The sequence below is a fragment of the Microcaecilia unicolor genome, chromosome 3 (genome assembly GCF_901765095.1).
Source record: "Microcaecilia unicolor chromosome 3, aMicUni1.1, whole genome shotgun sequence".
Taxonomy (NCBI): Eukaryota; Metazoa; Chordata; class Amphibia; order Gymnophiona; family Siphonopidae; genus Microcaecilia; species Microcaecilia unicolor.
In genome coordinates this window covers 150,997,477-151,011,754 of record NC_044033.1, presented here as the reverse complement: position 1 = coordinate 151,011,754, position 14,278 = coordinate 150,997,477, and the positions used below count along the sequence as shown (strand labels likewise).

The 14,278-nt window shown below is 49.7% G+C and overlaps 1 protein-coding gene across 1 annotated transcript in view; it reads right to left on the bottom strand.

Moving 5' to 3' along the window:
• ADSS2 (adenylosuccinate synthase 2) overlaps nucleotides 1-14,278 on the bottom strand; it is a 188,304-nt gene that overhangs the window by 112,445 nt on the left and 61,581 nt on the right. Inside the window, exon 4 of the mRNA XM_030196473.1 lies at nucleotides 7,144-7,194. Within this exon, the coding sequence (XP_030052333.1) occupies nucleotides 7,144-7,194 (51 nt within the window). The remainder of the gene's footprint in view (nucleotides 1-7,143; nucleotides 7,195-14,278) is intronic.

Genomic DNA, 14,278 nt, shown 5'->3' with positions numbered 1-14,278 from the left:
GCAGGGGGCTGCTTAGGCGCACGCTGTTGACGAGAACGAGCGCGCTGGGGCTGTCCCTGTGCCTGACGAGGCCTTCGGGCCGGCTGGTTGTACCTACGCTTTGCAAAAGAATAGGGTGCAGCCTGCCGTGCCCGGGAAAAACGCCCCCCCGTGGGGGCGGGTGCTGAAGGCGCCCGGTGGGAGAGCTTGTCGAGAGCGGTTTCCCGCTGATGCAGTTGGTCCACCATCTGCTCGACCTTCTCACCGAAAATGTTATCCCCCCGGCAAGGGACGTCAGCCAGTCTCTGCTGGGTGCGGTTGTCCAGGTCAGAGGCACGCAGCCATGAGAGCCTGCGCATCACTATACCTTGGGCCGCAGCACGAGATGCCACGTCACAGGTGTCAAAAATCCCCCTGGACAGGAACTTTCTGCACGCCTTCAGCTGCCTGACCACCTCCTGATAAGGCCTGGACTGCTCCGGCGGGAGCTTATCGACCAGGTCCGCCAGCTGTTGCACATTGGTCCGCATGTGGATGCTCATATAGAGCAGGTAAGATTGGATGCGGGTCACGAGCATGGAGGATTGGTAGGCCTTCCTCCCAAATGAGTCCAGAGTGCGAGACTCCCGCCCCGGGGGCGCCGAGGCGGTATCCCTCGAACTCCGTGCCCTCTTGAGAGCAGAATCCACGACCGCTGAGTCATGGGGCAACTGGGGCCGCATGAGCTCTGGGTCAGAGTGGATCCTGTACTGGGACTCTGCTTTCTTGGGAATGGTGGGATTAGTTAGTGGTCGCACCCAGTTCCGGAGCAGCGTCTCCTTCAGGACATTGTGCAGCGGTACCGTGGAGGACTCTCTAGGTGGTGATGGATAGTCGAGGACCTCGAGCATCTCGGCCCTCGGCTCTTCCACAGAGACCACGGGAAAGGGAATGCTTATAGACATATCCCGCACAAAGGAGGCAAAGGAGAGACTCTCAGGAGGTGAGAGCTTCCTCTCCGGTGACGGCGTGGGGTCCGAGGGAAGGCCTGTAGACTCCTCGGAGGAGAAATATCTCGGGTCCTCCTCTTCCCCCCACGAGTCCTCGTCCTCGGTATCGGACATTAGCTCATGTAGCTGAGTCCGGTACCGGGCCCGGCTCGACGTCGAGGCACCAAGGTCTCGGTGTCGTCGAGCGGTGGACTCCCGCGCCGGCGGGGACGGAGCTCCCTCCATCGACGTCGACGGGGACTCCACCTGCGTGGCTGTCGAGACCGGCACCGCAAGCGGCGGCGGTGTCGACTGCCCCGGCGCCGGGCTAGAGCTCGCCGGCGCCACAGTCATCGGCGCCGAGGGCGCAAGCACCCCCGGCGCCGGCACAGCCTGGCGCATCAGCCCTTCCAGGATCCCCGGAAGGATGGCTCTGAGGCACTCGTCCAGGCCCGCTGCCGGGAAAGGCGGTGGGGCCGGTAAGGGTGTCGGTGCCGGAAGCTGCTGGGGGCCAGGAGATGGCACCGAGGTGCCGGAACCCCGACGCGTCGGTACCCTCCACCACCGACGGAGATCTCTCCTCTCTGCGATGACGCTTCGGCGTCGACTCCTCTTCAGGGTGCACCGGGGGCTCCCGGTGACGGCGCTTCTTGTCTTTTTTCCGGTGCACGTCACCGGTGCCGGAGGGCATGGAGGAGGAGGAGGTCGATCCCCCTCGGTCTCGGGGTACCGGGTCCGACAGGGTTCGGTCCCGTGGCTCACGAGTTGAGGGAGTGACCGGGGCCGACTGCCCACGCGGTCTCTCTACCCCACTCTCGCCGGCGGACCGGCGGGCCGACGGGACCTGTTCTCCTGGGGTCGCTGCCATCGGTGCCGATGTCTCGGGCATCGATACCGGTACCGAAGAACCGGTCTTCGATACCGATGCCGTCGAGGTCGACGTCGAGGGGCCGGCGCAAGTTCCAAAAAGACGGTCCCGCAGAACTTGCCTCGCAACCTGAGTCCGTTTCCGGAGACCGAGACACAAAACGCACGACTTGAGATTGTGCTCCGGCCCGAGGCACTGGAGGCACCAAGCGTGGGTGTCGGTCTGCGAGATCGGCCGGCCGCAGCGACCACACTTTTTAAATCCACTCGGGACCTTCGAGGACATCGACGGAAAAATCGCGTCGGCGAAGTCAAAGTCGGCAATGGTGGCTAAAATCACACCACGAAAATTGTAACCGACCGAGCGGCCACTAGGCCGCAACGAGGCGTCCCCGCTAGAAAGCGAGGGAAAAGAAGGAGCGCGTGCTCCACACGCGCAAAATTCTTTTTTTTTTTTTTTTTTAATAAAAGAGAAAGAAGAAAAAGAAGAGGCCGAACAGGCCAAAAGCGACGATCCGCGTAAACGCGGTCGAAAAAATCCGGCGGCTGAAACGAGAGAGAGGGGAAAACACAACTCTCTCAGTCGCGGAAAAAAAGTAACTGGCGGGAGCGGTCGCGCACGGGCGGGAAGACGGCCGCGCATGCGCGGTGGGCATGCCCTGCGTGCTGACCGTCCCGCGAAGCTTATTTCCGGTTGGTGGGGGCTGCCGCGGACGTCACCCAGTCGTGAGAACAAGCAGCCTGCTTGTCCTCGGAGAAACTGAGTGAATTCTTTGCTTCTGTCTTTACGGAAGAAGATGTAAGAGATCTGCCTGTACCGAGTGATGATGTGAAGGAACTGAAAGAAATCTCGGTGAACCTGGAAGATGTACCGAGCCAAACTGACAAATTAAAGAGTAGTAAAATCACCTGGACCAGATGGCATATATCTAAGGTACTCAAAGAACTCAAGCATGAATTTGTTGATCTGCTGTTTGTAATATGTAACCTGTTGAAAATCGTCCGTAGTACCTGAAGATTGGAGGGTGGCCAACGTGACGCTATACTTTTTAAAAAGTGAGCTCCTCAGTCTGACAGATTGGCACCTGTTGCAACCACTTTCCAATTGGCAATTGATAAGGGAACCTCCCTGGCCAGATTAGCAGGCCGAAGCCACCACACCACACTGCGCCTGATAAAAGTCCGCAATATAGGTTTAAAAATATCGATTTGGACATTTTGAGAAGAAAAACATCCAAATGGTGCTTTACGACACTTTTTGAATGTTTTTCTCTTTCGAAAATGAGCCCCATAGGAATTGTCAGAAGCTTACAACTCTGGAACAGAGGAGAAAGCCTACTGATGGGAAGACAGGCATGCCTTAGCCACAACGGAACTACAAATAGTCACTAATAGACCACGCAAAGTCACCTCAATTGACTTCTTTAAAGCCGCCTCATTTTTACAGTCTTGAAGATCCTTGAGAGATATTCCCCCTTCCATGGGAACAATAGTTTTCATCATTACCACTGTTACCAAGGAATCTATTCTGGGCAACTGAAGTTTTTCCTTTTCCTCAGATACCAGTGGGTATAAACATGCTATTGCCCTGCCCACTGTAAGTACCACATCTTGGGGTTACCACTCAGCTAAGATTAAGTCTTGGATAGCTGGATGCACAGGAAAGACTTTGGAAGAACCTCTGAGCCCGGATCAATAGACGGGGCAAGAGTAGTAGGAGGCAGCTGATGCAGGGCCGCCGAGAGGGGGGCACAGGGGGGACAAAATTCCCCAGGTCCGGACCTCCAGGGGGGCCCGGCGCCGCGCCGACTCCGTGGGTGGTACGGACAGACGCTCCCTCCCTCCCAGGGCCCGCCCGCCGTCCCTCCCTCAGAATTTCAAAGGCTATCTCCTACCTCGTCCTCGTTTGGGTTGGTTATGGCGACAGCTGCCTGCACGCAGTGAAAAGCGTGCAGGCTCGCGCTTCAGCCTTCCCTTGTTGTCTGTCTCTCAGCTCTGGTCCCGCCTCAACAAGGGAAGGCTGAAGCGCGAGCCAGCACACTTTTCACTGCGTGCAGGCAGCTGTCGCCGTAACCAACCCCGACGAGGACAAGGTAGGAGATAGCTTTTGAAATTTGGAGGGAGGGACGGCGGGCCTTGGAATTCGGACAGAGGGGAGGGGGGAAAGGCAGTGACCTCGGGGGGGGGGGCGCAATGACCTCGGGGAGGGGGGCCCCAGGGGCAGCCTTGTCCCGGGCCCGGCCCAGTCTCTCGGCGGCCCTGAGCTGATGGATCTAAATTGTTAAGCACTTCTAGAGTCTTGGTAATCAAAGTGGTAAGCTCTTCCTTATGACACAAGTATAGAAGCTTCGGATCATCCGCCTCCTCTGGAGGCAATTCCCCTTCCTCAAAAGGTTCCTCCAAGGATAAGGATCTAGATAAAACAGACACTTGAAGAATCCAAGGAGCAAACAGATTCAGTGTCCCCTGCATTAGTGTGGTCCAAATGTGCCCTTTTCGAAGCAGAGTCTTACTTAGATTGCAAGCTCTTTGAGCAGGGATTGTCTTTATGTGTATGATGTACAGCGCTGCGTATGCCTTGTAGCGCTATAGAAGTGATAAGTAGTAGTAGTAGTAGATGGAATGAACTGAGAGGAAGGAACACTAGCAGAAGTAGCAGTGGGCTTCCTGTAAGAAGTCTGATGCATCAGTAAGACAAACTCAGGTGAAAACTAAGATTGACAGCCACTTTGAGCTCCTCTGTAGTGCGTCTGGGTTGCACCTGTCCTTTGCTGTCACTGATTTTTGCTTGTGCTGCTGATACATTTTCCTTGGCACCATGGAAACTCCCACAGAAACAATTAGCTATTCCCACCGTGGATCACATCGCATGACTGCCAGAAAATGTACCTCCTGCAACTTAGATATACCCTCCCCTAGGTCAGGCATAGGTTGTAAGTGTTTGTGTGCAGTTTTGCAGGAGGTAATCAGTGGCAGCAAAGGGCAGGTGCAACCCAGGCGCACTACACAGGAGCCTGGAGCCACCACAAAAAAAAAACAAAAAAAACATAAATACCAGGCAGTAGAAAGAATTTAATAAGGTAAAGGCAGACTTACCACGGCTGTCCCATCAGCCCTGCCACGCGAGTCTCTAATGCAGAAGAGGTCTCCAAAGTGGAAATGAATTCTTTTTTTTTTTTTTTTTGTGGGAGAGTACAGTAGCTGCAGCCAGAACTAAGAGGAGGAAAAAGAAGGGGAGGGGGCCCGAAGAGGTAGGGGGAATGCCAGTGGCCTAAAGACTTCTAGGTATGAACCCCAATGCCAAAAGCAATCCCCCAGTTCAACTGGGAGCCACCTGACTAATTAGACCAGGAGCAGTTCAGACAAATCCAGGAGCTGCCTGGTACACCAACCTCCACCTACTGGAGATAGAAAATACTGAATGCTGGGAGCTGTACACAGAACTTATAGAGCACACCAGGATTCTAAATTCTCTATCTCCACCTGCTGGTTGATGGACACACCCACTTTTCTAGAATAGTCTTAGAAACCAGCTGGTACAGGTCTCTTGACAAAATCCATTCCCTCTACCTGAAGGTTCTACTACATATTCAAGAAATTGGAGAGTCATGGGATAGGAGGTAGTGTCCTATTGTGGATTAAAAATTGGTTAAAGGATAGAAAACAGAAAGTAGAGTTAAATGGTCAGTATTCTCAATGGAGAAGGGTAGATAGTGGGGTTCCCCAGGGGTCTGTGCTGGGACCGCTGCTTTTTAACATATTTATAAATGACCTAAAGATGGGAGTAACCAGTGAGGTAATTAAATTTGCTGACGACACAAAGTTATTCAAAGTTGTTAAATCACGAGAGGATTGTGAAAAATTACAAGAGGACCTTACGAGACTGGGAGACTGGGCGTCTAAATGGCAGATGACATTTAATGTGAGCAAGTGCAAAGTGATGCATGTGGGAAAAAAGAACCTGAACTATAGCTACATAATGCAAGGTTCCACGTTAGGAGTCACCGACCAAGAAAAGAATCTCAGCGTCGTTGTTGATGATACATTGAAAATCTTTGCTCAGTGTGCTGCGGCAGCTAAGAAAGCAAATTGGACATTAGGTATTATTAGGAAAGGAATGGAAAAAAATGAGGACGTTATAATGCCTTTGTATTGGTCTATGGTGCGACCGCACCTCAAATATTGTGTTCAATTCTGGTCACTGCGTCTAAAAAAAGATATAGTGGAATTAGAAAAGGTACAGAGAAGGGTGACGAAAATGATAAAGGGAATGGGACGACTTCCCTATGAGGAAAGGCTGGAGCGGCTAGGACTCTTCAGCTTGGAGAAGAGACTGCAGAGGGGAGATATGATAGAGGTCTATAAAATAATGAGTGGAGTGGAACAGGTAGACGTGAATTGTTTGTTTAGTGTTTCCAAAAGTACTAGGACTAAGGGGCATGCGATGAAGCTACAAAGTAGTAAATTTAAAACGAATTGGAGAAAAGGTTTCTTCACTCAACGTGTAATTAAACTCTGGAATTCGTTATCAGAGAATGTGGTAAAGGCGGTTAGCTTAGCAAGGTTTAAAACATGTCTGGACGGCTTCCTAAAGGAAAAGTCCATAGACCATTATTAAATTGACTTGGGGAAATCCACTGCTTATTTCTGGGATAAGCAGCATAAAAGGTATTGAACTTTTTGGGGATCTTGCCAGGTATTTGTGACCTGGATTGGCCACTGTTGTAAACAGGATGCTGGGCTTGATGGACCTTTGGTCTGTCCCAGTGTGATAATACTTATGTACTTATCTATTATTTTTGTAGTAATGTCTGGGGTCTGAGAACCCCTTACGTGCAACCACAAAAACACTTTAGGTTGGTCACCTTAGGTAAAAGCTTTTTCTAATTTTATATTATTCTTTATTTTCACATATGGGGTTCACAATTGCATCATGATAGGGTATTTTATAAAAGGAAATGTGTTTTAAATCACTTATGTACCAGTTTCTGTTGTATTTTATAGGTGGAATTACTGTCTGCAATTGTTGAAAACTGCCCCCGAAGAAGGCAGTGAGGTGTCTAAATATGATGGCCATATGGACATTATAATTAGAATCAGTTTCCACTTTTACTTATGGTTGCTTTTAATAAAATTGAGGCTCAAATCTATAGATACTGGCCTTTGTATGTTGCTTTGTGTTTTGCTGATATTCTGTGTGTAGCTGCTTTGGACCTGTTTTTTGCTATTATGTTGGTAAAGTTTCATGGCAGGTACTTGAGCCTAGACAAAAATTCAAGAATGTTGGTTGATATTTACAAGAATATGAAAATATAATATATGACCTTACCTATATGAGCTCGATCAGAAATAATGAGTCTCTTCTCCCAGCCTCGCAGCCCTCAAAAACAAAATACACAGAAGGAAATTTTATGTATTCCGTTATAGCTCACTTATAACAAGGATAAATGGAACAATTTCATTTTGTTAATTTACTGCATATTTTGACACATCCAATTGATTTAAAATAGATACAAAAGCAGTAAGCACATTCATAATAGTACAAAAACTAAACCTCAATGGGTACTGTAAAAATAATCAAAGATACAGTAAATATATAATAAATTGTATTGCTTATTGAACAAATTGGTTCTTAACTTCTTTTGAAATATCACATAAAAGTGTTCCTGATAAGTTTAAGGCAATGAGTTACACACACACACACACACACACACATAACCTTGTATGTTGACAGAAGTATTCTTAACCATCACTGCTAACAGCACAACTAGAAGTTCATGAATGCTGGAACATAGAAGTCGTGAAGGCATTTAAAGATCAAATAAAGAGGTTAATTCATTTTGATCAATGTGTATACAATCCTGAACACTAAACACAAACACCTGAACTTCAATCTAAAAACAACTGACAGCAATCCAAGGTAGTATGATCATATCTTCTACCCCCTGTAACGATTCTCACAGTCACATTTTGCACTGTACATAGTTGGTTTTCCTCCTTCCTATCAAACCACATTTTTAAAGTCATTACTTGGGAATCTATTTCAGAAACTCAATCAATGCACTGTGGTGTTCCACAAGGCTCAATACTGTCCCCCCATCCTTTTAATCTATTTCCGAGTTCGCTGGCTTCACTTATTCAATCAAAAGGATGATTTTTTAGGGAAGGGATGCATAGAAGCTCATTTCAAATTATCTGGCATACATTCACTTAAAGAGACATTAATAAAATATCTAATTAATAAATAAATTATAAACAACCACCACCACCTAACTCCCTTAAATATTTCACATGCACCCTTACTAATAAATCAAATGGAAAAGTAACATAATTTATGCCCTGGATTATTGAAAAGTGGGCAGCATCCACTAGTGCAAAAAGAGTCCCAGTGTTCAGAATCAGTGACTAAGGAAGATACAGATTCCTCTTGCAATAATGGCATAGAAGATGACTAACCATTAAAATGAGTGGCTATTCTTTGGACAGTCTCCTCATTACCAGTCACAACAGAAGTATTTGAAAGCTTTCAGACAATAACAAACTCCTCTACTTGTAATGCCAGAGTCTCTTAATTTAGTCAAAAAAATACTCTTTTTGTGGTATTAAGAACTGCCTTAAAATCGCCCATGAATGCTAGTTTATACAAATCACAATCTTGAGGCAATCAGCCATTCAACAAGTACACAAAGTTTCTGTGGAATTGCTCATGGAAGACAATAAAACACAGAGAAACCACAAAAATGCCATATCTGAACAATTAGTATGAAACTAAGAACTAGTCTTCATCTTTAAATCCAAACAGTTAATCAAAATGACTTATCCCCTCTCCCATTTAAAAATGGGTGTGAAAAAAAGTGTACCTTGGGGGACATACTCATTATGGGATTCCTTAGTCTCTCTGTTTTCTTTCCTAGCTGTCCCTTGGTCAGACCACTTTATAGTCTCCTTTACCTTAGCATTTCCTGCTTCCCCCTCCTTCTGCTATACCCATGACCGTCCCTCAATCCATTCTCATATGTCGACCCTCTTCCCTTGCTCCTTCATGTCAAAATTATGCCTTAGCTGATAATTTTCTTTTCTTTAATCACAGCAGATGAGTCCAGAAAATTGTGGGTTATGACCATCTACCAGCAGGTGGAGATAAGAAGACAATAAAGTGAACTAGAATGGTAAGAAGCCAGGTCAGACAGAATTTCCAATAATAAAGCTGGAGTAACATATAAAAGCCATTAAAAAAACCTTTTCATTCCCACAAAATAGAGGAACAAAGAACATAGTATGGGAAAATTAAGTTCTTACCTTGGTAATTTTTTTCCTTTAGTCATAGCAGATGAATTCATTACGAGTGGGTTGTGTCCATCAACCAGAAGGGGGAGATAGAGAGCACTGAAAAACCATAGTGCCTCATGGCCAGCTAGCTCCATCTGCCTCTTCAGTATTTGAAGCTTCCAAAGCAGTGTAACACCGCAAAGCATAATAACATGAACTTTCCTCACAGCTGATGAATGCCCCAAAACTGGAGCTATAACTCAAAGGAGGGAATGAACTCATCCTCCTGTGACTGAACAGAAATCCTGAAGACTGTGTTCCAACTTCTCCCAATGAGAGAACATATCTACAGGAAAAACTGAACATAAAAGTAACATGAATCACACAATGAACCACTGAGGGGGGGCTCATGGATTCATCTGCTATGACTAAAGGAAACAAAATTACCAAGGTAAGAACCTAATTTTCCCTTCCTTGTCATCAAGCAGATGAATCCATTACGAGTGGGATGTATTTTTTATTTTATTTTTATTACATTTGTACCCCGCGCTTTCCCACTCATGGCAGGCTCAATGCGGCTTACATGGGGCAATGGAGGGTTAAGTGACTTGCCCAGAGTCACAAGGAGCTGCCTGTGCTTGAAGTGGGAATCAAACTCAGTTCCTCAGGACCAAAGTCCACCTCCCTAATCACTAGGCCACTCCTCTACTCAAAGCAATCCCTAGATAGAGTGGGAACAAGCCACACCACACGCCAGCACTTGTGCTCCAAAATGCGCGTCTCTCCTGGCAGCCACATCCAGCCTGTAATGTCAGGCAAAAGAGAGCTTCGAAGCCCAAGTAGCTGCACTACATATCTCTTAAAGAGAGAGTGCTCCAGTTTCAGCCCAAGAAGAAGAAATCGCTCTTGTGGAATGTGCCTTAAAGGCTTCAGGCGGAGGCCGGCCAGATAACAGATATGCTGAAAAGATAGCTTCTTTGAGCCAACGGGCTATAGTGGCCTTAGACGCTGGAGACCCTCTGCGCAGACCTGACAAAAGAACAAAAAGATGGTCAGAGGTCCTGAAGGTATTTGACATGCGCAGATATTGCAACAGAGCCCTTCGCACATCCAGAAGGTGCAACTGCCAATCGGCTTCTGGAAACTCCTCTTTAGAAAAGGAGGGCAGGAAAATAGGCTGGTTTAGGCGAAACGCTGAAAGCACCTTAGGCATGAAGGAAGGCACCATACATACCATTACTCCGGACTCTGAGAATTGCAGAAATGGGTCTCGACAAGACAGCGCCTGGAGCTCAGATACCCGTCTCGCCGATGTCATGGCCACCAAAAAGACCGTTTTTAAAGGTCACATCCTTCTCCGAAGCTCACCTAAGTGGCTCAAAGGGCGAACACTGAAGGGTCTTTAAACTAACTCCAGGTTACAGGCCGGACATGGGGCCCGCACGGGAGGACGGAGCCGAAGCACCCCTCTAAGAAACCGTGTCACATCCGGGCAAGCAACCAGAGAGAGGCCAGCGACCTTCCCTTGAAAACATGCTAAGGCTGCCACTTGAACACGCAGGGAATTATAGGCCAAGCCTTTTGTAAATAATCCTGCAAGAAGTCAAGTATCGGCGAGACAGAAGCACGCATGGGTGTGATCGCTTTAGAAGCATACCAAGCCTCAAATTGGCGCCAAATCCTGGCATAAGCCACCGAAGTGGAACACTTGCGGGCCTGTAGGAGAGTGGAAATTACTTTACTGGAATAGCCCTTGTCTCTCAATTGCGCCATCTCAATAGCCATGCCGTAAGATCAAAGCGGCAGGCGTCCTCCAAAGTTACCGGGCCCTGTGACAACAGGTGCGGTACCAGAGGTAACGGCGATCCTCTACCAGCATCCGCCGAAGGTCTGCATACCACGGCCTCCTGGGCCAATCCGGGGCAATGAGAACCACCTCTCCTTGGTGGAGCCGAATCCGCAGGAGTACTCGCCCTATCAAGGGCCATGGAGGGAACACATACAGGAGGCCCTGAGGCCAGGGTTGAGCCAAGGCATCCAACCCCGCCGAGCGAGGATCTCTCTGTCTGCTGTAGAAGCATGGGACTTTGGCATTTGTGCTTGACGCCATAAGATCCATTACGGGCTTTCCCCATTTGGCACATATCTGCAGGAATACTTTGTCTGCAAGTTCCCACTCCGCTGGGTCGATTTGATTCCTGCTCTGACCTGCAATATGAGCTGCTGACAGAAACTGCAGATGAAGCTCGGCCCAGTGGCAAATCTGCGCGGCCTGCGCTGCTAGTGCAATGCACTGAGTGCCTCCTTGGCAATTTATGTAGGCCACTGCTGTCATGTTGTCCGACAGAACTCTGACAGTCAATCCTTCCAGGGTCAATTGAAAGGCCGGAAGTGCCTGGAAAATCGCTTTCAATTCCAAGCGATTGATGGACCACTCCGACTCCTCGGGTGTTCAAAGACCCTGGGCATGCCTTCCCCGGCAATGTGCACCCCAGCATTCCTCGCCACAGCATGCTGTCTGAGAGCCACCACTCCATACTGAGCCGGGCCGCAGGGAGCCACGCGAGTCTGCATTGATAATCCTGAGATATAGGAGACCACCGTTGAAGCAGGAAACACTGCAGAGGTCTCAGGTGCGCTCTCGCCCAAGGCACCACTTCCAAAGTGGCCGTCATCGACCCCAACAGCTGGACTATGTCCCAAGCTCGCGGGCGAGGCATCCTCAGGAGCAGACGGACCTAGTTCTGAAGCTTGCACCGCCTTTGCTCGGGTAGGAAGACCATCCCCGAGGCTGTGTCGAACCGGACCCCCAAATAGTCTAGAGATTGAGAGGGGGTCAGGTGACTTTTGGCTATATTGACGACCCAGCCCAGAGATTGCAGTACTGAGACCACTCTGGCTGTGACATGATGACTCTCTTCTGCAGAGTCTGCTCTGATGAGCCAGTCGTCTAGGTATGGGTGAACCAGAATACCCTCTCGCCTGAGAAAGGCAGCTACTACCACCACTACCTTGGAAAAGGTTCGAGGAGCTGTGGCGAGGCCAAAAGGTAAGGCCCGAAACTGGAAATGTTTTCCCATCACCGCAAAACGCAGAAACCTCTGGTGCGGGGGCCAAATTGGTATGTGCAAGTAAGCTTCTTTCAGGTCCAGACACGTGAGAACCTCTCCTGGCTGTACCGCCGCTATGACGGAGCGCAGGGTTTCCATGTGAAAATGCTGCACGCTCAGAGACTTGTTGACTTCTTTTAAGTCTAGGATAGGCCGAAAAGACCCTCCTTTTCACAGCACCACGAAGTAAATGGAGTAACGGCTAGAGCCGCATTCAGCGGGAGGCAAGGGGGAAACCGTCCCTATGTGAATCAAGCCTTGCAAGGTCTCCTCTACCGCTGCCCGTTTGGCGGCAGAACCGCATCGTGACTCCACAAACACGTCTCTTATAGAGGCATTGAATTCTATTCTGTAGCCTTCTCTGATCAGGTCCAAGACCCACTGATCTGAGGTAATCTTGGCCCACTCCTCGAGAAAGAGGGAATGTCGTCCTCCTATCACAGGAATCGAGGAAGGGGCCGGAGCACTATCATTGAGAGGGTCGCCCTTGAACTCCAGGTCTTGAGCCTGCTGCTGCGGAACGTTTGTCCAAGCGAAAGGAGTTCCTCTGCTGAAAACGGGCACGCGAAGTGAACCCAGAAGAACGCCCCGGGCAGTACCTTATAGCTTCACGGAAGCAAGGTCTGTAAGAGGAGGGAACCTCCTGACCCTTGGAAGAAGGCCGCGGCCTATCCTCGGGTAAGCACTGGGGTTTAGCATCCCCCAGGCCTTTCACAATTTTCTCCAACTCCTCACCAAACAGGAGAAGGCCTTGAAAGGGCAACTTCATCAACCTTTGCTTAGAGGCCATGTCAGCTGCCCAATGCCATAGCCACAGAAGACGGCGAGCCGCCACCGCTACAGCCATCGGTTTAGCCGAAGCTCTGACCAGATCATAAAGGGTGTCAGCCAAATACGACAAGGCCGACTCCATCCGCGGTGCCACCTCCGTAAGGGGCTCCACTCCATCTCCGGGCTGTTCCACTGCCTGTTGTAACCAAGCGAGGCAGGCTCGGGCAGCATAGCAGCTGCATGCAGATGCCCATAAGGATAGGCCTGAAATTTCAAAGGACCGTTTCATAGCTGCCTCCAGGCAACGGTCCTGCATGTCCTTCAGGGCAACTCCTCCTTCCACTGGGAGTGTAGTTTTCTTTGTCACAGCCGTGACTAGGGCATCCACTTTAGACACTGCTAGGCGCGCCAAATGCTCCTCACTTATAGAGGGTATAATTGCCCCATAGCCCTGGCGACTTTCAAAGGCCCCTCGGGGTCAGCCCATTGAGCCATGATAAGCTCTTGGATGGAGTCATGCAAAGGAAAGGCTCGAGCAGGCTTCTTAGTACTTGCCATCCTCTGATTACCGGAGGAGGTCTCCGTACTCCCAGGGTCTTCTATAGAGAGGACCTGCAAGGCATCAGTAATAAGCGCTGGCAGCTCATCGCGGTTGAAAATCCTCACCGTGGAAGGATCATCTGGATCCGGTGGCAATCCTGCACCTTCTTCTGGCTCTTCAGACCACGAAGGCCTGCCAGACCCCTCAGAGTCCTCACATCCCGACCACGGGGGGGGGGGGGGGGGGGGGGGGGGGGGGGGGGGATGCGCCACTCTCTGAAGGGGATCCACCCTTCTGCGCTTGTCTTGCGGCCATCTGTCATGGGAAAACGCGCCTGACGGTAATCCAAGGCCAGACTCCACTGGAGGGGATACAGAAAGCAGGGCCGCAGGGGACCCCTGCGGAAGAGCTCTTTTTAACATGTATACATTATGCAGCAATAAAACAAATTCAGAGGAAAATGGCTTACCCTGGCCTCCCGGTTCCAGTCCGGGGGAAACAGCTCTTTTATTAGCCTCTACACGAGGTGCCCCTCCAGGCTCAAACCCCTCCGCCTCAGCGGGGGTCACGCCATGCTGCTCCAAAATGGCGCCCGCTGCCAGCTCCACTGAGCGGGAAGAAACATCGCTCGCCATGCTCGGGCCGGCTCTACTGTCTGAAAAGCACGCCTTACAGAGCCCCGCTGCAGATTTGCGTTTGCCACAAACGAACAGCGCTTAACTTTCTCAGCAGCCATCGCCGAAAGCGGCGGAATTCAAAATGGCGGATTCGCG